Below are 27041 nucleotides of genomic sequence, written 5' to 3' on the forward strand. Positions count from 1 at the left end.
GTGCGCTTCGGGCGCTGTAGTCGGCGGGGCGGTCGGGCCGGCCGGCCGCGGCGGGGCGCGGACTACGCTCTCCAGGGCGCCCCGGGGCGCCGCCGCCGTGCGCAAGCGCCGGCCCGGGCGCTCGGTGTTGTTTTGCGGCGGCGTCACCGGCGCTCCCGCCGGCGTTCCGTCGTCTGTGGCGGGCCCCGCGCTCAGGTAGGCGGCGGGGCGGCCCCGGGGGCTGCCGGCCCCGGCCCGTTCCGGTGCGCGGTCCGCTCTGCGGCGCTGCGGCTGACCGCGGGGGATCGGTCCCGGCGCGGAGGGGCCGCTCGGGAGGGGCGAAGCCCGCGGGTTGGGGGGTCGCCGGGGCCGCTCGGGGGTCGCTTGGGTGGGGGGCCGGGGAAGCTGAGGGGGCGCTCCGGGTGCGGTGCGGTGCGGAGGGAAGCCGTCAGCCGTGAGCCGGGCCCCGCCGCCTCGGGCAGCGCCGCGTGCCAACTTCCTGCTCTTTCATCATCCCCCGCCGCGGGACGGGCGGGCGGCACCTGCGCTGCCTCGGCGGGACGGGGTCCGGACGGGACGAGCCGGGGGCACGCGGCGCGGGGTGAGAAGGGGCGGCGTCCGCTGGAGCCGGGGCACGGCGGGCCGTGACGAGCTGTGGCTCCGCGTCGTTCCTCCGGCGGTCCCTCGGGTCCCGCAGCCCGGCGGGCCGTGCGGGGTGCCGGCCGTGCGCTGTTCCGCTGCGGGCTCCCGTCCGGTTCCCGTGGGTACGCGGGGCGAGGTGCTCTGTGCCGTGCCGTCGGACAGGTGTCTGCCGGCCCGTGCGCGTCCTGCTTCCGCCCCGCGCTTCGACAGGGCGGCGCACCTCTGGCTTCCAGACTGCCGTATGAAAGCAGGTGTCGGCGGAGGTGTGGGGCGTTTGGGGCTGGAGTTATCTGCCCGCTGCGGGCTGGGGTATAAAAGAACTCGAACTGTTACGACTGTGCGTGTCTTATTAATCTTTCACAGAAATAAGCAGCTTAGCTGTTGGTCGCGGTTCAGGAGCAGTGTACCTGGGTATTTTTTGTTATTAAAGCTATGCAAGCTGCTTTATTTTAGAACAAAATAATTCTAAAAAGCTTTACTTCTGTGCTTGTAAGAATATAGACGTCTGAGAGATGCCTTTCAGTCTATCAGAACTTAATCAACTAATATCAGAACCATCTTGCGTCTTGATAAATATAACAGTTATACTTATCAATCTCACTTACTTTGTAGTTCTTTTTTTTTTATTATTCAGTTATTTTCCATACTAGGAGAATTTTTTTTTTGCTGACTGCTCACCTGTCTGCAGTTAGCTGTCCAGTATTGGTGGGACATTCAGGCTGAGCACAAGATAAGTAACCCTTAACTCAAGGCTGTTCATCAAGGCCAGCAAGCAGTACAAAATAACGATTGTTTGGCTGCCTGGCCCTTGGTTTTGAATATCTTTGGGTTACACAGATACCCCCCTACTGCTAAAGGGAGGGAACCTGAAGCTGTGGATTTGGGAGGGAACACAGATGTTAAACAGCTCTGTAGAGCCTGAGGTGGTGTGTTTGTTGGAACTGGTTTCATGTTGTGCTCCATTACCTGTCTACCTGATTTGGGAGGAGGGACAGCATGTTGTAGCATCTGTGTTGCTGTAATCAGGGCTATGCTGGAATGCTTAGCTGGTCAGAGAACGACAGGCATGCCTATGTCCAGCACCATGTCTGCTGTGAGAAACTGCCTTTTCAAAATTTATAAATGCATTTGTATCAGCAGAAACACATTTTTTTTTTGTCTTTGGTTTGCATTATGTGATTTCATTGCTTTTCCTTTAGCACTAAGATGCAGTGTGACTGGATTTGCTGGATGGCAAAACCACAGCCTTCATTTATTCTTTCATCCACAGGAGAAATCAGACTCACAAGTACGATCTGTCCCATATTTGCCCTGAAATACAGCGGATAAGCAAAAGGCTTTGTTTTCAGTGACAGCGAAGTCGGTGTTCTTATGATCGCTGTGTTTGCTGAACTGTAGAATGATGAAATGGGAATGTTTTTATATCAAAGGGAATTCCTAACAGATAACCTGAGATGAGCAGGGTTTGCAACGTAGGCAGCAGCAATTCTGGGGGATGGCACGTTCTGGTGCTGGCAGCCCTCAGAGCAGCGCTGCTCACATTCGGGGCAGGTTAGTGACAGCAGGCACATGTTGTCCCGTGGTGGGAGCTCTGCAGTGCAGTCTGTGCCATTCGTTACTTTGATGGAAGAACGCTCGTTTGGTTTTAATAGATAAGTAAGTAAAGTCTGATGTCCCTTCGCTGATATTCCAGGAAAAGTGCTACTGAAGGAGGGAAAAAATAAAAAAGGACAACGACAACTGTATTTAGATTGGGGCTTTGTAATGGAAATTGGATTTCTCTGTAGGTTTGGTAGCTACTGTGATTGATACTTCTTCCTAATGGCCTGGTCATGGTTGTCATCATTGCCCTGGTTCTGGAGGAATCCCAGATAGATTCATCCAAGTTGATGAGGAAAAAGCTTTATTTTAGAAAAAAATGCACAGCATCATCACATGGAAGTATTAGACAAACATGGACTGTGTTCTTGATAGAATTGAAAGTTCTGTACTTTGCTGTGCATGTTTAGGTGTTCTAGTTCTATTTGTTTATTTTTCTGCAATAATGTGCTGAAAGCAAAGATAGCATTGGTGGGAAAGTAGAGAGGAGTTCAAGAAATGATTGTTTTCCTGTGTTCTCACCCAAAGTATTGAAGTATGAGAAATAAAGCAGATACATCAAATTCTCAGAGTTCTCCATCAGCAATATAAATGAGATTTTATAGAAGCTTTATTGGACAACAATTTCCTCTGCTATTTTGTTGTAGCACAGACATGATAGGCTTCCTGTACTGCCTTTGGGAGCTTTTGTTTTTCCTCACAGTGATACTGTTATGGCTTTTTATTGAACACTTGAATTTTTTTTAAATTATTTTAAGGGACAAGAGATGCACTGAACTTTTTTTGAAATCTTTCTGTTAAGAAGTGGAAGTAGTCTAAACGTGTAACAATATTCAGTACTCAGTATTCCTCATACAGGAGAAAAAAAACGGGCACGGAGGTAGCTGCTGCCAACAGCTGTCCTGAAAATAGCTACCCCAGTCATCTGGCAGTGCCATAACCATGAAATCTGTACTTCAGCTCTTTTTCCGTTCTGTTTCTGTGCTCTCTGGCTGCTCTCAGCTTCTTTGGAATCAGTATGTGTTCTTGTAAGGAGCTGAAAGGAAGACATCACCCAGAAGGGAGTTATTTTCAAAAGATCATAGAATGGCCTGGGTTGAAAAGGACCTCAAAGATCATCTGGTTTCAACCCCCTGCTATGTGCAGAGTCACCAACCCCCAGACCAGGCTGCCCAGAGCCACATCCAGGGCTGGGGCATCCACAACCTCCTTGGGCAACCTGTTAAATACTGATCAGTATCTTCTTCCAAAAGCTGTTTTTCTTCAGTAAATTCTAGTTCCTCTGCCTGTAACACATAGAGATGACTTCACCTTCTGAAGCGTGCCTTTAAGCAAGGATGCTTCAAACAAACACATTTTAAGTGTAACTATTGATGTATTGGCTGGTGCTGTGTGTGTGTGGCTGTTTGCTAGCCTAGAAGACTTTTGGCTGGCTGAGATGAGTATGTGTTAGGAAAAGCCATGTTTCAAGCATAGAAAAATAATAGAGAGTATGTATAAAATAATATATATATTTTTTATCTAAATCTTTCTTCTTTTTCCCTTCAGTTCAAGAATAACAATATAAGGCTTAACGTGTAGTATACTGTGATGACATGAGGTGGATTTTTTTTTTTCCCTTCTATTTATTTATTTATTTGACAAGAGAGCAGTGAAATTATTTATCTTGCATATTAAAATAATCTACTTTTACTTGCAGTGTGCTTTGAAAATGTCTGAAAATTACAGTGACAGCGATTCCTCCTGTGGCTGGACTGTCATCAATCATGAGGTACCTGATCTCTAATTAGCAAAGTTCCATCAGTTTGAGACTAATTATATGAAGCAAGATATTGTTTATGTTTGGTAGTTTTTGTTTTGTGTGGGCCTTGTACATCAGCAGAGGATGTGGAAGAGAGTTTTAGAGATAGGAAAGTGCCTTCCATAATGCCATGCACAAAAGCAATCTAACTGCTGCATAGGGAAGGTGGGACTGTGGATTATGTAGCAGCAGATGAGAAGAGCTAACAGCATGTGTGTGCAAGGCAGGAGTGGTTCTTGGTGTAAAATACTCATTGTCTTTTAAAACTTGTTCAGTTTATGTGTGGAGCTCTATGAAATGTATGACAAGGTGAGTTTCTGCCCGTCTCTTGGTCTCTGCTGTAGCTTCATTTATCAGGCACACTCACTTGGTGTGAAATGCTGGATTTGCCTCGTGCTGTGATCAGGTGTTGGGGCACAGCTGCTTGTGACGCCACTGTTATGCCTGGGCAGCGCTGGATTAACGTGAATGTTTGTGTTTCGTACCTTGTGATGTTTGGCTAACTGTATAAAGGGCAATGACTTTCTTAAAAAATGAGTTCACAGCAGAATAAATCTTTAGACAAAAAAAAAAAAAAGTGAAGGAATTAAAAGTCTGTTGAGATGGGACTCGTTGCTAAGTCAGTGCAGTCAGTGGAGTTTAGAGATCAGTAATTCTGATCCTAAAGTAGACATTTGTATTTGGTCAAGTGATTTGCTGTATTGACTCCACTGACTGTGTGGACTGCAAAGATGTCTTCACCAGCTGGCTCAGGTGCCTTTGAGTTTGGTAAGAGGAACGTTTTATCCTGTTTTCCTGGAGCAGTGAGCAAGGCAGGGCAAGGTCATTTAGAAATTCTTAGCTGTTCTAGACATGTCTGCATCTCCAGTATACTTCCCTCCTTTAGTCCTGAAGATTTTACCTTCTCCGATCTTGGTTGATAAATGTGTTTAAGATTTTTACAATTTTTGTTACTTAACCTTGTCCTGAAAACCGAGCAAGTTATTCAGCCAGAATCCCCAGTGTAAATGAGTTTCCTAGAGCAATGCAGAATGGCTGGCTCTGTCTTCTCACTGTCTACATGAAAGCAATTTCAAGAAAGAGATGTACTCAAGATGGTACGTTTCTAGGAGGATAACAGGAAGTAAAAGAAAAGATCACGAATATTGACTGACTGTTTCCTTGTATTTGAAGATTATAATGAAAATCAAGGTAATTTGAAAGGCAAATCATTATAACCTCGTGTCTTTGCTCAAGTTTTGATGGCTTAGTTCTGTTTCAAGAGTAATAGTAGTAAACAGGTATAGTTTATGGCTTTTGGATGTTGGGACATGGTTTTGCTTTTGTTGTCTGCAGCAATACTCTCAACAACTTGAGAGATGGCTTTAACTTTTTTGTCTTGTTTTGGGGGGGTGGATGTCAGGTTGGGAATCCTGTCACCAAAGGAGTGTCTGGCAACTCACTTGCTTCAGTCTGCAAGACCAAGTGGAACGCAGAAGCGCGTAGATTGTGGGGTTTCACAGAGCTGTAATGAAAATGAATGGGTTTAGAAGCTGGGCCACAACAGCTGGGTTACTCAGCTGTGAGCTGTGTGCTTTGTTTTCATACTTGGGATGGTTACTGTGCTGAAAATGAATTACATGGTCTAAGTAAATTAGTGCAGTACAAGATTATAGGAAGGCGGGGTTTGTGTAGACAAAGCAGAATAGGTTTTTAGTTATCCATTTAAAAAAAAGCAACCACAGACAACTGAAACCCGAAACAAAGAATTTTGTATTTTCTTTCCCAAGATTTCATTCAGATTTTAGTAAATTACTTCTAATTGAGTGGCGTGTTTCTGCAGAACTATTGAGACTTAAATTACAATGCTTCTGTAGGTAAGGGATACAGTCTAGGCTGTTTGGCAAACTAGTCAAGCAGTTAACTTGTGAAGCTTCTTAAAGAGGAAGATAACATTATAGTACGATTGTAGAGTGCATGTAGAATACTTCTGGAGCGTCAGATCTGCCCAAGTACAGTCTCTTCATAAAAACAAAAGCATACATGTTTGCTTAAGCTCTGAAATGAAGCACGTAGGGAAACTGATCTGGAAGTATTGCTACTACTGTAATTTCATACCTGCTGTTGCAAAAATAACTAGCTCTGTTTACAAAAACAGCTCAAGTTATTTATGGATCAGGGTGACTTAGTGTTTTTTAGTTGGGTTTTGCGTGCTCATAGTTTTCTTATAACTTTGTATCCCACCTGCTCCTTTCAACAAAATTTGTGAAGTTTGAGGATTCTGAATTGTCAAACAAATTGCTGGACTACAGAGCCCTGCAGACTCTGAGCATTGCTTATCTTCAGTTCCTGCTTTGCTCGGAGGTTGATGGTGACTGGCAACTGACAAATAACTCAGGCTCCTTTCTGGATTTAAGTCAGCAATCCAATTTACATATGCTTGTTTTTGTGGTGTCAGGGATGTATTAGTACAGCAGCCATTCAGGTTTGCTAAAAATAGTTGAGATGGAGTGGGGTTGTATGTATTTTTTTTCCCTGTAGTGCTTGTCATAGTTCATGTTGGTACTCTGGAGGTCACATTCTTGGGCTGTTTGTTTACATACAACACATGGATGTATGCCAGAATTAGATTCCATGTTCAAAGCTTCATTGGCAACCTCCTCTGTTTTTCTGAATTCAGATTTATGAATCTAATAAAACTAGTTAAAAGTAATTATCAATTTAAAATACTTAGCGTAATTGATGTCTAGGTTACTCTTTTTTTTTTTTTCTTTCTTCAGAATTGTTGTCTTTGACCCTTTTAGAATTACAGTCATTCAGAGTATTACACTAGCATTTGTTTCCTTTCCTTTCCTAATAGTCTGCAGTTACTGGGGCTTCTGTCAGTTATGTTCATTTAAAACTCTTTAACTCCAGGGTTCTGACATAGAGACAGTGACTTCAGAAAATGGAAGCTCAAATGACAACCATGAGTTTGTTTCTGAAGAATATGTTTCTCTGCAAGAAGAAGAGCAGCCAATCGAATTGCAAGGTAAGATACTGAAAGCAGAAATCATAAAAAATGCAAATATCTGTTGTAGTGTTGGCATGAAGTTATTTTCAATAGACTTTATATACTCTATAGACTGAAAAATATTCCGTAATCAACTTTATGAATTCTTTTTCTTCAAATAAGTGTAATCAGTAGGGTCTTTTGTTTTGTTAATATTTAAGATGTTATGGAGTGGTATGCACTTGTTGAATTGTAAGTTTATAGTAGTACTGTTGATTTAAAAACAACAACAACAAAAAAAGTGTTGGTATATGGGAGCTGCTTCAAAAGTAGTGCCTCCTATTTTATTACATTGACCCACATTGTCAGAGGTGGATGTTTGTATGGCAGTGAAAGTTGAACCTTCCTGACAATATTCTGTTAAAAAAAATGGTGCCCATGGGCATTCTTTGATACTTTCTGAATGTTTATGGAGACCCAAGAGTGGATGTGAGCACAGTGATGTGATGGGTGGTACATTTCAGCAGTGGTGACAGAGACAGTGGGGCACCTCCAGTGGTGCTGATTTTTATCAGCATGTAATGCAGACTCTTGTTCATCACCAGTGAAAATGCACAGCTGATGGTGATGACCTTGTTGAAAAACAGAGTTTTGTAGCTGACAATTTGCTCTATCAAATAGTGTTATTGTGCTCTTTGTATCTCTTATAGTTTATTAATTGATTTCATAATCAGTTAATATTGCTAGGAGATCACACACAGACTTAACATAATCTAATAGTACATGGGAATGAGGAGAATTTGTAGAGCTCCTGTTTTTATTCCCATGTTTTGTTCTCCTTTTTTCTTTCTGTAGCACAGAGTAGCACTGATGGAGAGATACCAGTGGTAGATAATACTCTCTCTGCTCTTGAGGAAACTCAAACAGTTCCAGAGGTAATGTGTTATTTTATTCAGAAGTTTCTGTGAGCCCTACCTCATATAAATGAAAGTATACTGTTTTCTTTTTTTTTTTTAAATGCATTAGGAACTCTTGCTATTTTTTCAGATTAACCTATGTTCTACATATTTTAATAATTTTTACCTTGTCTCCTTCCTTAGGAAAGGAAAGAAAAAGTCCACGATGATAGTTCCTGTATTGGCACAATTAGTGATGATTCTGACATTGTTACACTTGAAGCTCCAAAAGGGGAAGAAACTCCAAGTCAGGAGGAAGCTCCAGCTGATGGTGAAGAAGCTCCCAGTTCAGAGGATTTTAACATGGGTTCCTCCTCTAGCAGTCAGTATGCGTTTTCCCAACCAGAAACTGGTAAGAGCAGTAAGTCACTGAGCAGTTCTACAAAAATCTTTGCTTAGGAAATGTTCTTTATATGGAGAAGGGAAATACAAGGTTTGATGAATGCATATCTAAATATTTGCAATCTCTGAGACTGCTCTAGTTGTCCTAAGATTTTTGTCCAAATATATCTGCAGGCTGTTGTTCTGAAAGCATTCTATTCAGTGAAGTACTGGCTATATTAAATAGGAAGTAAATTTCTAATACACTGTTGTTTTGCTCCTGGAATAATTGTAGGTTTTCTTTTAGCCATTGTTGTTTTTTTGTTTGTTTCTTTTTTGTTTTTGAGGTGTTGGCAATAGATTGTTAGCTACTGGAATAGAATGACTTTTGGGGTCACAGCAAGGACTCAAAGTAGCTGAACTACGAACATCTTTTGCTTACCTTCTCACATAAAAAATGTGTATATATATATTAGAATACTCCTAGTATTTGACAACGCTGTGATGCATGGTGTGCAGGAGAAAGGACATGAATGTTTGGCTAATTTAAGAATAAAATCAAACCTTAAACAGAAAGCTTACTGTTACGTTACTATTCTCTTTTCCTTCTCCTTTATAATTCTGTTGGGCTGCTAACTTGTATTTTTTGCATTGTATTTATTCTTTGTAACTGCTTTGTGTTACTGATTTTTTTTATTTTAATTTTTTAAAAATTTTAAGTAAGTTTATTTAAAGAGAGTGATTGTACTTAAAATACCATTTTATCTCAAGCAGGATTAAATATGTTCAGAAGTTCATATATTTTGTAGTGGCCATTGATATTAGAAATTGACAGCTTATCCTCTAATTGCGGCAAGTGATGATGAGTAACAAAACTCACCTTTAAGTCTTTTAGATGATGTAGCTTTTAATTTAACGTTTAGCTTGGTTTTATTTTCTCCTTTAGGATTGGGTTCTAAAAATGTTTTTTTTTTTTTTTTTCTTCCCTGATATTGTACACAAAAGTCAGTTGGCTGGAGGAGCTGAGGAAGATTCCTGATTATGTAAGGGGATGGGGCAATGAGGTGAAAGAGCATGTGTCTCGCAGTCTTCCTTTCCAAGGTGGTGTGATTAAATTTGATCAGCTTGTGTAAAGCTGATTGCTTATGGCTTGCATGGAGTGTTCTTAAAATTATCACTACCAATCTGACTTGATCTTATAGTAGTGATATTCCAAACAGATGCTGAAAGCCACTCTTCGCTGAAGTTTGGCTAAGCTGTCATTCTGTTTTCTTTCATTTTCTTTGGAAAAAAATGATAAATTTACGTGTGAACTTGGAATGGAAATCAGTGAACTTTGTAATACGTTTTGAGGAATGGCACTTGTTGGATTCAAAATCTGTGTGACTGACAAGAAAAATTTCTTCCTTCTGAAGTTGATTTCAACATGGTCTTTGGTACTCTGTGTTTAACTGACCAAACATTACAGATGTCAGGAATCCTTTAGCATTTGTTTTAAATACAACCACTAAACCTTTGCCATTTGAATTTCCTACTTTCCACCAGTAGATACTAAAACATCCTTACTAAGATTAGCTGCTATGCTTGTACTTACAAACCATTCCTGTGGACATATAGACTGTCCTAACTATGCAAACAGCTTCACAAATGAAGCAAGTTAATCAGCAAAAGCACTCATATGCTGAATATGTTACTTCTAGGAAAGGTCACATCTGTGCAGAAATGTCAAGGAAAATCACATTGGCTCACACTATTATATTGTTTGATTTCTCATGACCCTCTAAAATATTAGCAGTACCAAGAATTGTGAACTGCTACTGTGGTCGTGGTTTGTTTTCTCTGTACTTTTCTATCCTGTTAATTTTAGAGAACAGCTTTATACAGAATTGTAAGAGCAGCTGTAAGGCAGTATTACTGACAACTTGCCAGTTGACAGCTAAACACCTCCCACCCCCCAATAAGCAACAGTAACACCTGTCTTACTGAGCATGTCTGAATAATCCCTTAGGATGTCTGACCTCTGCATTCTTGTAAAACAAACTAAACCAACCCCAATCCCCACAGCAACCACCAGCCTCTCTCCTGACCAGTTTCTGAGTGCTTGTCTTTGCTGTCCAGGATTGGGGAAGTATGCATCTGCTTGAAAAGTTATTCTAAAACAGTGTTTTTTCTGACAAGTTCTATACATTAAGAATCTGCATGTCGAATAGCAAAGTCTTTATTGCAACTTCTACTTGGTTTGACTAATCAACTAAAAGGTGTTTTCTAGTTAGAGGAGGAATTATCTTTCATTATCTAACATGTTGCTTGTCCGTGGAGTCAGAAATCAGACATATTCCACGTACTAATTGGTGATCTTTTGTGAAATAGATGCAGTCGCTTCTGTCAGGTTGGATTTTTTTTTCTTTAGTGACAAATCTTTATTGGTAATGCTTTTTATAGATTACTGCTGGCATTGCTTGGTGTACTTGTCAGTTCAGTGATGTATGCATGGCTTTGCTCAACAGAATGGTTTTCAGTAGTGAAATGTTCAAGGACAGTAACTCTGCATTTATATATCTAAATTTGATGATCTGTATTAAGGGAATGAACAGCTGTATTTCTAGAAGGGATCTTAGCATTGTGTAACTGCAGGCATCAAATTGAGAAATGTCCAAGCAGGAGCACTTTGTCATGTGCTGGAGGCCTCACTGATCGTGCTGAATCTATTCCAGGCATATGAGCTAGGTATATGAGCACAGAACCACTTGTTCATCCTGCCACTGCGTCCCCTTTATAGTTGCCTTATCCTTGAAGCATATGCTTTCGGTTGAGAGAGAGAGGAAATAATCATTGTTTATATGCTGGCCCGTATCAGTTTATTTACAGCACGTGCAGTTAATGGCTTGTAGCTATTCATGGTACAAACATTACAGCTCTATTGTTGCTTTTCCAGTTAGAGTATATGGCTTTTGGACCGTGCACATACAAATGGTATCATAAATATCACTATACAAAGGAACCCTCTGGAAGATAACTTTCAAGGTTATAATTGGTTCTTATTTCAATCCTTGGCCTGTCCATTATTCTGAAGCATTGGTCAGCCAAAGTGTTTTGGATCCATGATGCTAAGCAGGGACAAACACAGAGGTACCTGTGTGGTTCTTTTCCTGCATGGGATTGGTTAAAATGGTGGGTTGATTTTTTTTGTTTTTCTGAAAGGTGGGTAAAGAGTTAGCAGGTAGCATACGGTAGATATTAAAAGTAATCAAAAAGAGAGATTGAAATAAATTTGCAATGTGAAGCTGTATTTAGGTATCGTAATACCTGCACTAATTGAACATCAGCGGAATTTTGTCTGCAGCTGTAGGTAGATCACAGAATATAATAAAACAATGCCTATGTACTTCACCTGGCTTTATTTTAGCAGCTGTAGCTCTTTTGCTGTTAAATAGTTGAGTATCAGTATCTGCAAGAGGAGGAAATCTGAGTTCTTAACCTTTCTATTTCACCAGGACTTGCAGAGGGAGTGCATGCAGATATTTTAAGAGCATCATCTAAATGATAGACTTTTTAGTGGGTGAATTAGAAGGTATAAGGAAGTGTCAGGCAGTTTTTGCTGATACTGTCTGGAGTCACTATCTTGTCATTTTAAAAAATGAATTTTTAACCTTGAATATCAAGAATTCCTTACATAGTATGCAGCATAAATTATCACATTGAAAATTTTTACTTTGTTTTATTAATGTTCTCTGAGATAGATGCCCAGTACTTTTTGCATACATACGATGGATTCTTGTACTTAAATTATTTTCAAAGCAACAATTGATGCATTTTAAAGACTGTTCTGTGTTGGTTTTCAGTTTTTCCATCTCAGGCTAGCAATGATGAATCAAGTAGCGACGAAACCAGCCATCAGTCCAGTCCTACAGTACGAAGACGCCGGGCTAAGAGGAGGCTGATCTCTTCCTCTGAGCCTGAAAGCGGGTCACCTGTTGATCCAGAGCCTGAACCTCCCCAAGAGCAGCAACACAAGCGGCAGTTCAGTAGTGGCCTTAATAGATGCATCATTCTGGCTTTGGTGATTGCAATCAGCATGGGCTTTGGACACTTCTATGGTGAGTGTATGGGAAACAAAGTACACAGAACCAACAGCTTACTTTTGAAACAAATACCATTTTGTTTTGACTTTGCTAAAAATCTAAACCTAAAATTAAGAAGTAGCAACTAATATATGGATAATAAAGAGAGGCCCTTCAGCAATGTAATTGTGTTAAATGTGACTACATTTAAAGTTTAAAATAAGTAGTTTGCTCTTCCAAATAGATTATTCTTGTTTTTCTCATAACACAGCTTGAGAGCTTTGTTTTTCATGTCTTTTCTTTCAAAATGCATCTGTGGTAATGTCTGTCATTCCCACCGGTGTTTGGAGGATAACTTAAGGCTTTTGTCTTATTTGTACTCATCTGGTAAATTTAAAAGCAAGGCATGTTTTTACAGGAGCACACAGTATCCATATTTTTCTCTCCGATGGAGAAAAGCAAGCGATAGGTGTCCTTGCAGTTACCTGGTTCAGAGAGTCCAGGATAGTATTTTTTCTGTGTTTAGCACATCACCTGAAGTTGAACGTTATGTGGAATGATGCAGTGTTTAACAAATTAGCAGAACTCTTACTGATCCAAATTCTGACCATGTAAGACATACGTGGAGCAATTAAAAAGAAGACACAAAAGAAGGACATTTATTTCTTAGTAGTCATTTTTCATGAGTAGGCTTTTATGAAAAGTGCAGTATTAAGAAGAATCTTGATTCAGTTTGACACAGAGAATAACTTTAATTGGGTTTGATTTTGGCTAATTGTTAGTCTGAATTTTGACATTTACTTTGAAAGACATACTAATTTTCACTTGACACAGGTTTTTTTTTTTTTTTTTGTTCTTAGGTAAACCTGAAGGTAAGAGGCACAAGTGATATGTTGTGGGTCCTGTGCTTGTGTTCATATTTACTTATTAAATGGCGTGCATGTATGCTTACATACTCATACATACATATGTGTATGTGTACTGTTATAAAAAATAATGATCAGATCTTAGGAATTACTGGTGTATGCAGTATTGTAGAGTCGACTAATCCAGTCATGTAAAATACTTCATGTTTAATAGTTGCAGCAAGTAGTAGCTGGTAGACTGGTATATATTAGCAAGCTAGAAGCAAAAAAAAAAAAAGTGGCTAAACAATCTCTGATGTTGCTTCACTGTGATAACTTGAGGTTTCACTTCTCTTCGTCATTTTACGGTATTTAAATTGGAATCAATGATAAATATAATCCTTTTAAAGAATTTGAAATTGTATGAATGGGAAGTATATTTAGTAAAAATACTCAGGATTACATCCATACTAAATAATTCAGTTTGATTTATTCACTCACTGAACCTTTACTTCTAAATGATTTTTGTTGCTTTTTTTCTCATGTAATTTTCTCAGAATTCTTTCCTCTGTTCTCATCAATTAGACAGTCTATTTGGAAAAAATATTTGGGGTCTATTTGGAAAAATGTTTATCATTATAAGAAACAGAGTCTATGTGCAAAAATCTGATTTTAGCTATAAGAGTACCTTTTCAATTTTAGACAAGGTTTTTAATTCTTACTGGTAAGTACTGTGCAGAAATCAAGAATGCTTCTGAATTTGCAGAGAAAATGAAGATGATGTTTAGGTTCATACGTTCCTCTAACTGCTGTGAGAGAGGCTATTAAAAAACCCAAATATCTCTGTAGGTACAATACAGATCCAGAAACGTCAGCAGCTGGTAACAAAGACACGTGAATTGAAAGATGACCTTTACCAGTGCCAACAAGAACAAGGAGATAAAGTGGGGGTAGGTGTGAGTTTGGCTGGCAGTTATAAGATTGTTATTCTGTTAATGTGCATGTGTACTCTACACAAAGTGAAATTAATTTATCACAGAAGTGCATTACATATGTGTTGTTACTGTTAAGTGTTAAAGCACATCGGTTTTTATTCAGTCTTAATAGTAGTCTAGGAGTTATTTGGCCATATGCATGGTCCCTTTTGTCCCCTTCCCTCTGACACAATGCTAGGTTGTGATTAATAAAGACAGCTGAAGTAGAACTGTGCTGGTAAAAACCTATTGTAGCTTGATCTTGCAGATTTGACGGTGTTACTTTTTAAATTCTCAGTGGTTATTCTTTTCAAATGTTTACCTTAGGTTTTCACCTTCAGATAATTCAGGGAGAATACTGGGAAGTGCTTTGTTTGGGAGTGCTTTTTAAAAATGAATAATTTATTTTGACGTTGCTGATAGTGGTATTTACATATAGTACAAGGCGTTTAGTCCTTGAGTTGGCCATGGATAGCAAGAGACTGAGAGTTATTCTCTTGTGTTAGTCTTTCAGCAACAAAGTTGATTTGAGTTTAAGAATTTGTGCCCCCGTTGCTTAATACACTTACTAATGATTACAGATAGTAATGGATTTGTTTTTGTGACCTGTGAACCCAGATTGCTGAACATAAACATCATGCATATGTTTTAATTTCTTTTTAAGATGAATCAATTCAAGTTTCTAGTTCACTTCCCTTCAGCTATTTGAATCAGTGAAAGCAAGGGGTGATGACCTCTGGTTGGAAGTTGGAAGTGGGAGCTTCTCCCATGGTATCTGTTGCCAAGAGAATGTTTGTGTTTCTATCCTTGAGATAAATAAACTAGCTCTATTTTTTGCATCGTGCTGCAACATGTCATTTCATCCAAAATGACAAGCAAACTGTTGAATCTACCTTGGTCTTTTATTTTGCTAGCTAAAATTATAACAATTCTGATCATTATTTTTGTCTTGTTTTCTTGTTTGCACTAGTCACTCAAGGGAGATCTTGCCACGTGTTTGACCTCTACTGAGGTGGAGAAGAAATCCTTTGAATCACAGAAAAAAAGTCTTGCTGCAGAAAATCAGCACTTAAGAGAATCTCTAGAGAAGGAAGAAAAATCTTTGGTCTCGCTTCAGGAAGAACTAAGGAAGTTAAGACAACAAATAAGAAACTTAGAAGACAAAGGTACTAGTACTGAGTCTATTGTCATGGAAAATCAGAAACTAAGGGAACATTTGGAAGAGGAAAAGCAAAGAAACCATAATTTTCGTAGGCAAAAGGAAACGCTTTTTGCAGAAGCACAGATGTTAAGGAGAGAGCTGGACAAAGAACGTCATATTACAGAATCTCTGAAAAAAGAACTGGAACAGCTAAGTTCTCGTCAAACACCTGACAGTGTTAATGATGGTGACACGCTAAGAGAAAATCAAGAAATCGAAACTCTGCGAGGAAGACTGGTAGAACTAGAAAAAAAGCTAAACTTTGAGCAACAGCGCTCTGACTTGTGGGAGAAGTTGTACGTTGAAGTAAAAGATCAAACCGAAAAACAAGAAATGAATGAAAAGGGACAGAAGAGAGGTGCTAAAGGGCAAAGTAAATCTAAAAAGAAATCAAAAGAATCATTTTTTGGCTCAGTTAAAGAAACTTTTGATGTTATGAAAAATTCCGCAAAAGAGTTCGTTAGACACCATAAAGAAAAGATCAAGCAGGCTAAAGAAGCAGTGAAAGAAAAGCTGAAAAAGTTCTCTGATTCTGTAAAGTCCACATTCAGACACTTCAAAGATACCACAAAAATCTTGGATGAAAAGGAGAAGAAGCCAAATGAAAAAAAATACGAGGCAAACAAGAGAGCTCGAACTTTTTACCGAGAACATAACTCTTATGAGAATCTGAAGCAGACACATTACAGAAGACCTAACATGCCAAAAGATTTCAGAGATGGAAGAAAACATCAGTTTACAACATTTGAAAAAGATACAGATTCGCAGAAATGTCTCAGTGATCCTTTGTGTAGTAGAAAACATCAGTTTGACCTAAAGGGCTGTTCTGGTATTTTTGAATGTGCTAATCAAGAATTTGTTAGTCTCTTTAACAGAGTTTCAGATCCTATTGGAGTGGATGAATTTAATCGGCTAATGAGAAAGTATTTGCAACAAGTTGTACAGAACTTTCATCATTGGAGAGAACTAGAGAACTTCATCAATAAGTTTTTTCATAATGGGTTTTTTATACATGACCAGATGCTGTTCACTGATTTTGTTAATGATGTCAAGGATTACCTGGAAGATATGAAGGAATACCAAAATAAGAATGAGAAGGTTTTTGATGATTTGGACAAGTACATCTACAGATACTACTTTCAGTATGATAATTCACCCCAATATGGACCCAGGTTTGTTTCCATATTTCCTGAACCGTTAACAAAATGAAGTAGTTTTTTAAAGACAACTAGTGTCCTTGTTCTACCAGATGGTACTCTACACACAGATGTCTGTATTTCTAGCCATAGATATGTATTTAAGAGACTCAGTAGAAATGGATTGTGCTCCTAGTACCTCCCAAACTAACACTCTTCTCTGCGGGAAAAAATAAATGTTTAAGATACTACAGGTCATGGTTCTACCACATGTAGTACAATCTAGTTTTTCCACTGAGCCTTTTAGAAAGCTGCAAGTAGGGTTACTTTAGACTGAACAGCTATGATCATTCCTTCAGATGGGCAGTTTCACAAAAAACATTAACTGCGGCTTTCCTGTTGTCTTTGCCTAACAGAGAAGGATTTAGCATATATTTGAGCAGCCTTAAAGCTCTGTTCTGGCAGGTATCTTCCCTACTGCCTTTTCAGGTGTGTAACTACCCATGTAGGTTAGTGCAGTATTGAATTAGTCTTTATCGCAGAGTGGGACTGCTTAAATGGCAGACTCATCATCTGAACTGAGCTGTACTAAAATGTTTTGGACTTGCTGACTTGCTGTCCGTGGCCAGTGTTGTTTCCTACAGTGCTTTTCTGTTTCTGATGATATTATCAGGGCTTCTGCAGAGCAGTTGTGTGCTTGCTGGCCCAAAGAAGCTAGAGGTAATGTGCTGTTTCTACTGCATAGCCTTTGCTGAAGAAAGTTAAGCAAGCAGTCCTAGTGTATTGTGTGAAATTTGCTCTTTCTGGAATACTTAAATGTATATATTTTCTGTGGCTTTTAATGTCATTGCTGTTACTGAATTCATTATGTAATCTTTTGTGCTAATACTCACTCTGAACAAATAGGAAAAAATGCTTGTATATGATTTTCTTGTGCATTATAGATTAGTTGTTGTCCTTATACACATAATGGACTTTGTGCTGGTATTCAACACAAGGCATATTGAGTATTTTGAAGTGTGTGTCTTGTCAGGATTATCTTTTGGATTTGTATTGTTTACTGTATCGTGTTTATTGTAGCAGGAGGTCTGAAAACTAGTTTGGAGTTAGTAGATGCTACATGAGGATAGTATTCTCTCTTATTGAAGGCTGAACAATGAGGATGATAAATCTAGCATTTACCAAGTTGTCTTGTCTAATGCGTAGTTCTGGCAAATACTTGACTTGTTTTCATTTATAGTTCAAGTACTTCTTACTAATTTATTATTAAAACTAATTTTAATTACTTAATTTTTGAGGACTCCAGTTTGCAGAACAGAATTTGAAATCAATTTACAGAATTCTCTATGCCCGAGGATGAAAATAGCTTTAACTCAGCCAAGCCTAGACTAGTGACAGAATAACAGCACGTAGTGTAATGGCACACTGTGCATCACAGACTGCAATAAGTGAGCAGTGGCGTTTTGTCAGTACCACCCTTCTCTGTATAAATGTTTTCATTGCATGCAGGGTAACCTCTAAAGTGCCTATGTCTAGGCACAAATCTATAAAGTTTTCATTGTTTTTATAGAGCAGAATATAACAGAAAACTGAAAAACAGATGGAGACCTCCATTCGAGCATCACAGTAGGGGTACTCAAACAGATTGTTCATGTAGCTTTATTCTGCAAAGAACTTTGGGAAACCAGCTGCAGAGTATTTTTATTAATGGAAAGATTTTCTTTAAAATACACCATCTTACTGATGGTTTTCAAAACAATTACATCAAAAACACTGCCTATTTGCTAGCAAGAGAAAGGACTACTTGATACTAATTTTTTTTTTCCAGCCAACCTCAGCACGTTAAGAGCTGTTCTTGACAATATAATTGTATTTCAGAATGCTTTTAGAGAAGTGCTTTCCTAAGAGTAGTAACAAGTTTCTGTTTACTCCTTGCAGTCGACCTAAAAGGCCTTCTTTTACACAAACTGAAAATCCCAGACATGAAAAACAAGCTCAGAAGTACCACCACCGTAATAAAAGAGAAGGTAAATGGCATAAACATGGTCGCACTAATGGAAGACACATGGCAAATCTTGAAATAGAACTGGGGCAATTACCCTTTGATCCAAAATACTAAGTAATTTATGGTTTAAAAAAAAGGAAAGACTTAATAATTCACATGTTCTCTGGAAACTAATTGTTTTTCAACAAAGCAGTGAGATACAAGTTTCTCTAGATAATTTGATTTTTACAAATTCTTGTTAAAAGGCAGGAGTCAATCTCTCTAATTTGCGTATTTGGTATTGTTGCTTTAACTGTTCTTTGGAAGCAATGATACTTTGGCTACCAGTGGTATTGTTACAGAAACTAGGCATGCAATGACTTGCGTATGAAAAACATGCTTAATTGCATTCCATTAGTATAGTTCAAGCTTGAGTCATGCATAATGTACCAATAATTAACTTCAGTGTTTGATATACTAACTTCATCTCATCCTTTAAAAAAAAAAAAGTCTACATTATGGTAATGTATTTGTTAGTGTTTTGTAATCTTACACTTGCTTCTTGTTTTGGGGTGGGGGGCTATGAGCCTGCTGAATTGTCAAGAATTTGCTGTGCTGCATTCTAATCAGCTTGCTGATTTAAGCACTTGAACTATTTTGCATATCTGCATATTGTGGAAGAAAAATAAAGAGACAGTGTGGGTAAAAGTCTTTATTTATAAAAAGAAATAAACGTAGCATAGCTGTACAGTTCTATAAATTGGTCCAGTCGTCTAATTTCTTACTGTGAAAGTAAGCACATGGTAGCTTTGGCCTTGATATTCTTTAATGTTGTATGGTAGATCAGCACCCCTCACCTCACCCCCAGTCATACTGCATTGAAGTTACCTTCGGGAAGAGGTTTATGTGTTTTGAGACAGTTGATATTTATGTAATGAGACTTTCCCATTTGACTTACCCAGTTCAGTCTCATTACTCTCTCCTTTCTGCAGTAAAATATCTTCTGTACTGCTACACAAAACTGAGCTCATTAGTTTGTAAGTCTAGAAACTGATCTTCACATACGATTCATTTCAGGCTTTTTCTTGTAGATGTAGATATGGCTTCCAACTCGTCCTTGAGGTACATGAGTATGAAAGACAGTGGCTGTTTTCTTATAGCCCTTTAAAGCTAGAAATGATGATATTTCCTGTAAATGAACATATATTAGTTTCCACAGACAAAAGTATTTGGAGAGCATCAGAACAGTGCTCCAGAGTCTTCTGGAACCCGTTAATTCAGCTATTCTTGGGAAATTCTGTCCTTTATTTAGGAAAGGCTGCTAGAGAGAGCTATCCTGTTTGATTTTGTATGCGTGTATCTTCACCAGACATTGCCATTAGAGTATATGGACTTCATAAAAAAAAATTGAGGGGAAGAGGTACCCTGACATAAAGGCATGTTTGCTTGTCACTGTTATGTAAGAGCACACGATTCTGGGAACAGACAATACATTTGTTTTCACATGGCTTGAGGAAAAGGCTGTAAAACTTTGAGATGCAAAAAGCACACAGCAAATGTGAATGTTAAGTATGCAATGGTATCTATACTATTTTATGGACTAGAGGGGTTCAATTTTAAGTGTTTTTAAAAAGTTCAGGAAGAGTTTTTAAATCTTTTACAGCTCAATTTCTCCTGCAACTTGACCTCAAAACTAGTTTGTTTCATCTTACATTTACCATACCTGTTCTAGTACACTGAAGAAAATCAAATGACTGGGCAATAGCGTATCATTGTAAAACTCCTTATTAAGCCAGCCAAGTGGATTAGAGTAAAATAGATCTGCTTCATCAACATAGCTTTCATTTCCAGTTAGGTCTGGGGGACACTGAAGGAATCTCATTTTTAGAGGACAGTGAACATGGCTAGGACGAAAAACAAAACATACTTCAGGATAAACTGGTAAAGATCCAAGATTTGAAATGTTTCATCACCTAGATACCTCAGTGAAAAAGAGAGAAAAAAAGATTATATTTGTTTACTCCAACATCATGTTTTCTTTACTTACGTTTTTTATAAAAAGCAGAAATAGAGAATGTGGATTCAGCTTTAAGCTACTGTGAATGCTTTCAGCAGTTCACAGAAAGCAGATTTATCTTAATACAAATATAATCTGCGTAACATGGTTTTCGTAAATAAAAAGTACTTCCTTCCCTCCCCCCCAGTCAGCTGTGTGGTTTTTATCTGTTTGCTTAATGGGGTATATTGCAAACTTTCTGGAATAGTGAATTCAGTCATTGTATGTTATTAATTACCTTTCCTTACCTTCCAGCAGCAGAAGTAAAGGTAAAATTAAAATAATACATTCTGACTATAGCAGTGCATTTCAGTTTTCCTATACAAGTTACTATAATTGAGATGTATGAATTACTGTCAGAAGCCCTAGGACTACTGTATAGCTTCATACAAAACTGTCTTACAAAAACTGAGTAAAACTTGGCTCCCGAGTCTCATTCTGTGTTCTAGGCATTTAGCTTATTTTCCCTATTCATTCTGTGTTAGCTTTATGAAAAACAAACTTCCTCTATACATTTGTCCACCTCAATCAGATTTTTTTTTTTTTTTTTTTTTTTTACAATTTCTGCTTAAGTGTCAAGATTTTAATATAACGCACTGATAGCTATTTTATTACCTGTAAAATGGAGTAGAGTGGCATGGCATCATGATGAAGACAAAAGCTTGTGACTGGTAAGAGCTGTTACAAAGTTGCTGTATGTGATTCATAACATCAAGAGAGCCTCTCTGGTGAATCAAGCCTGTATACAGGGCTGGGATTAAATTTGATAAAAGCAAGAAGCTTGCTGCAGACTTCTTCCATGCTTTTAGGTGTTTCAGAGAATATCCTAGAGAAACATTTAATTAAGTTTAGATACGCAAATACTTAAAAGTTTCACATAGTACCTTTGGAAACTATTAGTCATTTGCAAACAGTACCTTGCTTTGAAGTATTTTAATGTACTTCAGTTTTTACTGTTTGAATGGAAATCGAAAGATCAGACTTTGCCCTTACTGTTGGATGTAACAGTGTAAATGTTGAGTCTATACCTGTTCTTTGGAGTCCAGAAGAAAAAATTCAAACTCAATGTTTTATCTCTCTGGAGCTTAGTTTTAATTTCTTGTGAGGAAATGAGTCCATTCAGTAGCTTGGATGAATGGTGTGTGGTGACTTACAGATGTGTATGTGTTGGGGTAGAGCCAGAATAAACAATAACGAGTGCTGTGGTATGGCTGTGGTATTCTTTATCTCCAGCATGCTGAAAGCTACAGTGTTCCCTTCAAATGGTTGATATGATCTTTACTGTTACTTGTTCTTGAGCTAACATCCTGGTAAATGCTTATTCCTTTATCTCCCATCCCTGCCCTCTCACTCCTGTAAGAATCTAGCAATAGGAGGAAAAGATATTTCTCACGATAGGAGATATGTGATAGAAATCAACAGAATTATGCAAATATGATTCACTTTTGTTCATATGAGCAAAATATAGGTTATTACAGTATTAACTGATTCTTCTGTTTTGAACTTATCTGTCAATTTAAAGCTATCCAGTTCCAGTTCTACAAACTTTACTCTTTTCTTTGTAACTTCCCAGCAGATAAGATTTTGCTACAGTACTACAGTTTGTAGGAAATATTTTTTCCATGCTAAAGATTCTTATGTATTTCAGTCTCTTGCTGTCATTCATCCTTTTTTTCTATCTGTAAGGAAAAGTTAGGCTCATTTTAAGAATCCTACATTCACTATTAACAGTCTGTCTTTTGGTAAAAGTTATTTGCAGGGGAAGGTTGTGAGACGTTTAAAACTAAATGCTTACCACAAAAAAACATGCAAAATGGCAGTACTGGATAGATGAACCTGAATTCTTTATGGCTCAGTGTGCTGTAATAAAACAGATACAGTACGATAGAAAGTTGAATGCATCAATTCTGTTGACAAAATAATGTTTAGAGCATGGAAGATGAGAAGAAGAGCACTTAAACATATAAGTTTAAAGCATAAAAAGCATTTAGCATGTTACCAATTTAGAGTAAAAAATGCAAACCATCACTTTTTAAGAACATAATGAGAACAATGAAATTACTTGATCACTATAAACCAAGCACTAATAAAAGTGTCTGGCTACTGTGCTGCAGCAGTTAAGCTGTCTAAGAATATTAGATGTGATAGGGAGTACATTACTTGTTAGTTTTCTGTATTAAAAACAAAGCAAAAAAAAGAATGGATGGTGAGCTAAGATTTACACTTGCATTTGTATCTAACAAAATAACATTCACTTCTGCTAATACAACTTTACACCATTTCCCACCTCAGCATTTGATTTTGTGGTGTTTTTTTTGGGGGGGGGAGGGGGGTGGATGGGGGTTGAATGGGTGGGTAGTTGGGTAAGACTTGAAATTAGTGCAAAACTTTGTGAGGGAGAACCAAACAGGTTCTTGGAGGCCTAGAGGAGCCGAGAAGGGAATAGGCTACATTCAGTTTGGAGTTGGACTGAGGAAAGAGATTACATTTATGACCTTGCTCCTGCTTTGCTGTATTCTGTTACTACTACAGTGTGATGATAGTTTATTATTAGGTATGCACTAGTTTGCATATATTTTCCTGCCTCTTTTGCTTAATCTACAGTCATCAAATGACTTGTAAACAAAGCAAGTTTTATAAGTTGAAGAACCTCTCTTCTTATTAGGGATGTATTAGAGAAACAAATGATGCAGCACTTTCATTAGCGCATGCCTAGTGAGCTCAGTTTTCTGACTAGTTCTGTTGTTGTTTAAACACCCTCGAAGTTAATTATTTTAGTATTTTAGAATCAAATTGCTTTTAAATATACACGTATGCTAATGATGCAAGTTGTAATATTACATACAATTCTAGAAAACATTGCATAATTGAGTCTATTTCTGTGTGTATTAGAATAATTGTAGGTTTTCTGTCATTTAGCTTGAATACCATCCTTTTTCATTCTAGAGAGGACAAGTTTTGATGAAAAGAACACAAGTGGTGGAAAGCAGTAATTATATTCAGAAGAAATTACCTGTATACTAGCACTGTCCAAATCACTGCCCCTAGAAAGATGCGATACCGTTTTGGTGCCATCACACAGCCATGAATAAAGAAAGGCAGGTGGGTACCCAAGATAACTGGCAGTCCTTGAGTGAAGTACCAGTGCCAGGGATGAGAACCATAAAACGTTCCCAAATTCTGTAGCACGTTGAATTTCAAGAAGTTCAGCTGAACCAGTACCCACTGGGATGGTTTGGGGGAAGCAAAAAAAGGGGTTAATTAAAAAAAACAAACAAAAGCCAACATCTAAACTAGCATAACTGATAAGTTTCCTTTGTGCCTATGTCTTTTCTACTAAGACTTATCACGAGATTCCCATTTTTAGCAGTTGTTATAACTAGCTTGCAAGTTCTGTAGCATACTGATAACTGTTGATTTACTGAGAGCTGACGTGAAGTAAGTCTGTCATTTAAAATAACTAAGAAGTCAATGTTCAGGGATTTGTGACTTCAGGTTTACAGAAGATAAACTAGACACTCACAGACAATGAACTGCAGAAGTCCAATACATTTTAGAAATGACTGAAAAAAAATAAAAAGTTTTAGTACTGAGTTTAAAGCAGCTTACCTCGCCAAAAAACACACGGTCAATTATTAAAGAGGTTCCCAGTGTGACCAATCTGCAAAAGAAGAAAAATTGATTGCATTGCTGTTGCCTGCATTGCTTATGCATCAGGTTGTACTCTTCTCCAAATTGTTGTCAAAATTCCCTGAGTAGTTACTCCTAAACTCTTTTAGGATTATCTCTACTTCTGGCCATTTTAGAGTGGCCAGTTGTCATTGCCCAATATCCTTGGCACAATCCCAGGTTAACCTGAAATGCTGCCGGCATCTCATCCTGATTACATCTCTGTGTAGCTTTTTGCAGCATATAAACTCACTTCAAAGAAGCATGTCCTTTCTTTAAACTTTTGCAAAAGGACTTTTGTTTGCATTGGTCTTCAATGCAGTCAGCTTTTTTGAGCCTTCTGTCTCTGCTACAGTATACAGTGGTAAGATCAATCTTAAGATGCAGCTGTGGACAGAGTGTAAATTCAAGAAGGAACATACGCAATTGGAATGCAGTTGTACAGGATGAGGTCTGCTTTTTTCTGTTCTTGTAAAAAATGACTGAAGACCAAAGGTATCCATGGGATAGCAGCAGTGGGACGAATGACAATTGCAAGTGCTATCAAACTTAAATATTTCCATCTAAAACAAAGGAACAGAAAAAACGAACAAAGCTTACCAGAAGGTGTGATCAATTATTTTGCAGACAGTGGAATTTAGCAACAGAAATATTGTTCTGCCTGACCAAGAGTTCTGCATGCTGCTGGTAACTCTCATTCTCTGAATGCAGATAACTTGTTTGGCTTGGAAGGCTGCCAGATACACAACTGCCATATTAGCACTGGAGTTGCTAACTAGGAGCACATACTTGTTTTAAAATAGATAGCTGGTTAACAATGGTGTGACCGCATTATTTTACCACTGCACTTAAACAAGTGTATCTTTTCTTAAGTTAAATTCTTCTAAAGCTTATAGCTTTATGTGTTGTGATACTGTGTGTAAGAGAACTGGAGAACAGCATGTTGTAAAGCAGCAATATCAGAACTTCAAAACAAATTTTAGAGAAAACACCATAATTACTGTTTCTTCCAAGATCTAGAGCACTCGACACAGAAATAAGGTGGCTTTGTTTGCTTTAAATTTTAAGATAAAAGCAGCATTTGAACTGGTTTCTGTTCTACTCCCAAGCCAAAGATTTTCAGTACTGTTTAGAGAAATTTTCTTACCTGCTCCCCATCCTGAAACCTTTTATTGGATAGTAGTAAAGAGCAAAAATGGTGAGAAGAGTTTCCATGGTGTTTGTTAGAGTTCTGGTACAGGTATACCATGTAAACCAGGAACACAGCTGGCAGAAGTACTGAAAACAGTTAGGACAAGAGAGTACACAGGGGCAAATGTTAAACAAGTTCTGTAGCTTTAAAAAGGGTGATAATTCTGAGGCATGATTGAGTATCAATTGGCCATGCATATGCTGCAGCCACGTTGATTAATGTGCATAATTTTTTTTTAAACAGCTGAGACTTACCACATACTTTGCTGTTTCTGCATTTTCAAGGTGTTTCACTAGTAAATAAAGCTTCACATCAGCAAAAGCTGCCAGAACTGCTTGTACCAGTCTAGGGACCCATATCTACAAGAGTAAAGACAGAACTTTGTATTTGCAGTGAGTTCAAAGAGAGAATTACTGCACTACTGAATGGCTGCTCAGACTAAAGTGTGAGATAGAGAATATAATCTATAACATCTTATGATTTAAAAGAAAAAAAGCAACAACAACAGTATGATCCTTTGGTAAGATGAGTATTTCTGCCAGAACCAAGAAAGTAGATCATGTTCCACTGAAAAACATTCATTTCTTCAAAGTACAATTTAGAAAATTGGTGATGAATGACAAATGACAGCAGTCAAAAGGAGCTGTTGTCAGTGAGTCCACTGCCATAGGTACGATTAACACCTTGGCACACTTTGGCAAACTGAGCAAGAGCACAGTTATGATCTCATGGCAAAGTGTCAGTGTGGAACTCGAGTAGAGTGGGGGCTGCAGCCGCAGAGGGGCTGCAGTCGCTGGCAGCAGGGCTGGGCCTGGAGAGTTAGCCACGAGTTCTGCACTCACGTAAAATGCTAAATTTGGAGAGAATTCATGTTTGAAGTCTGTGCTCGTGCACCATTACTTGTCAGAATAGGGCTTTGTACCCTACCCGAGCAGTAACAAAAACACACCGCAACCAGCAGATGCACTGCGACTCGTTATACGTACCAGCAGCTGGACGTCATCCTCGCCCAGCAGCTGCAGAGCCCTGTAGATGCAGGCAAAGAGCAGCGGGTACGGGTATCCCCGCAGGCCGTGCGCCCACTCCCACGTCAGGTGCCCATAATTGCTGCAGTTAAGGCCGTTTCAGTAAGGAGGAGCCGGGCCGCTCCCGCGGCGGCGCGGGGCTCGCGGAGGACGGGCAGTAAAGGATATCCGAAGACCAGGCGGTGCGCCACCTCCAGCGACTGCCAGTACTCGTCCGGGACGAAGCTGGTGCGCACCAGCGCGCAGTTCAGCGCCCGCGCGGCCACTGCCAGGGCCGTCAGAGCCGCGGTCCCGCCGGCGGCGCCTGCGGAAGCGGAGCGCGCGGGTAAGAGGCCCTTCCTTCCCGTCCCGTCCCGTCCCGTCCCCTCCCCGTCGCTTACCGGCGCCCGGCTGCGCGGCGGCTCCTTCAGCGGCCGCGTACAGCACCGACCTACGCTTGCGGAGCCGCACCGGCTCCGAGCGCCTGGCGCGCGCCAGCAGTCCTCCCGCCGCTGCCATGGTGGGGCGGGGCCTGGCGGTGGCGCACACGCGGTCCCGCCTCCGCACTTCCTTCCGGTCACTCTGGCGGGCGGGCGGGCGCTCCCCGCTCTGTGGTGTTCCCGTCCTTCAGGTGAGGGGCGCCGCGCGGG

At 39.3% G+C, this 27041-nt stretch overlaps 2 protein-coding genes across 6 annotated transcripts; one reads left to right on the plus strand and one right to left on the minus strand.

Annotated features, from left to right (window-relative positions):
• On the plus strand, window positions 1-21353 carry CCPG1 (cell cycle progression 1). 5 transcript variants are annotated; one of them, XM_085234128.1, is made up of 11 exons: window positions 1-195; window positions 3920-3991; window positions 6917-7031; window positions 7848-7927; window positions 8093-8300; window positions 9275-9370; window positions 12112-12366; window positions 13191-13202; window positions 14025-14125; window positions 15120-16522; window positions 18425-21353. In XM_085234128.1, exons 2-11 carry the CDS (start codon window positions 3932-3934, stop codon window positions 18603-18605), a joined length of 2511 nt encoding a protein of 836 aa, XP_085090254.1. In that variant the 5' UTR covers window positions 1-195; window positions 3920-3931; the 3' UTR covers window positions 18606-21353. The 5 variants fall into 5 exon arrangements, with proteins under 5 accessions (XP_085090254.1, XP_085090256.1, XP_085090257.1 ...); XM_085234129.1 differs by lacking the exon at window positions 1-195 and adding an exon at window positions 561-580; XM_085234130.1 differs by lacking the exon at window positions 13191-13202 and having other exon boundaries at window positions 2-195.
• Window positions 19168-26923, minus strand: PIGB (phosphatidylinositol glycan anchor biosynthesis class B). Its single transcript, XM_085234133.1, has 12 exons — window positions 26793-26923; window positions 26581-26716; window positions 26374-26491; window positions 25642-25746; window positions 25343-25473; window positions 24618-24758; window positions 24136-24187; window positions 23540-23751; window positions 22322-22386; window positions 21142-21352; window positions 20194-20374; window positions 19168-19659 (listed from the first exon to the last, which is right to left on the minus strand). Exons 1-12 carry the CDS (start codon window positions 26908-26910, stop codon window positions 19528-19530), a joined length of 1602 nt encoding a protein of 533 aa, XP_085090259.1. The 5' UTR covers window positions 26911-26923; the 3' UTR covers window positions 19168-19527.
• Between the last annotated feature and the right edge of the window lie 118 nt (window positions 26924-27041).

This window comes from Meleagris gallopavo, chromosome 12, assembly GCF_905368555.1.
Source record: "Meleagris gallopavo chromosome 12, MGAL_WU_HG_1.1, whole genome shotgun sequence".
Classification (NCBI taxonomy): domain Eukaryota; kingdom Metazoa; phylum Chordata; class Aves; order Galliformes; family Phasianidae; genus Meleagris; species Meleagris gallopavo.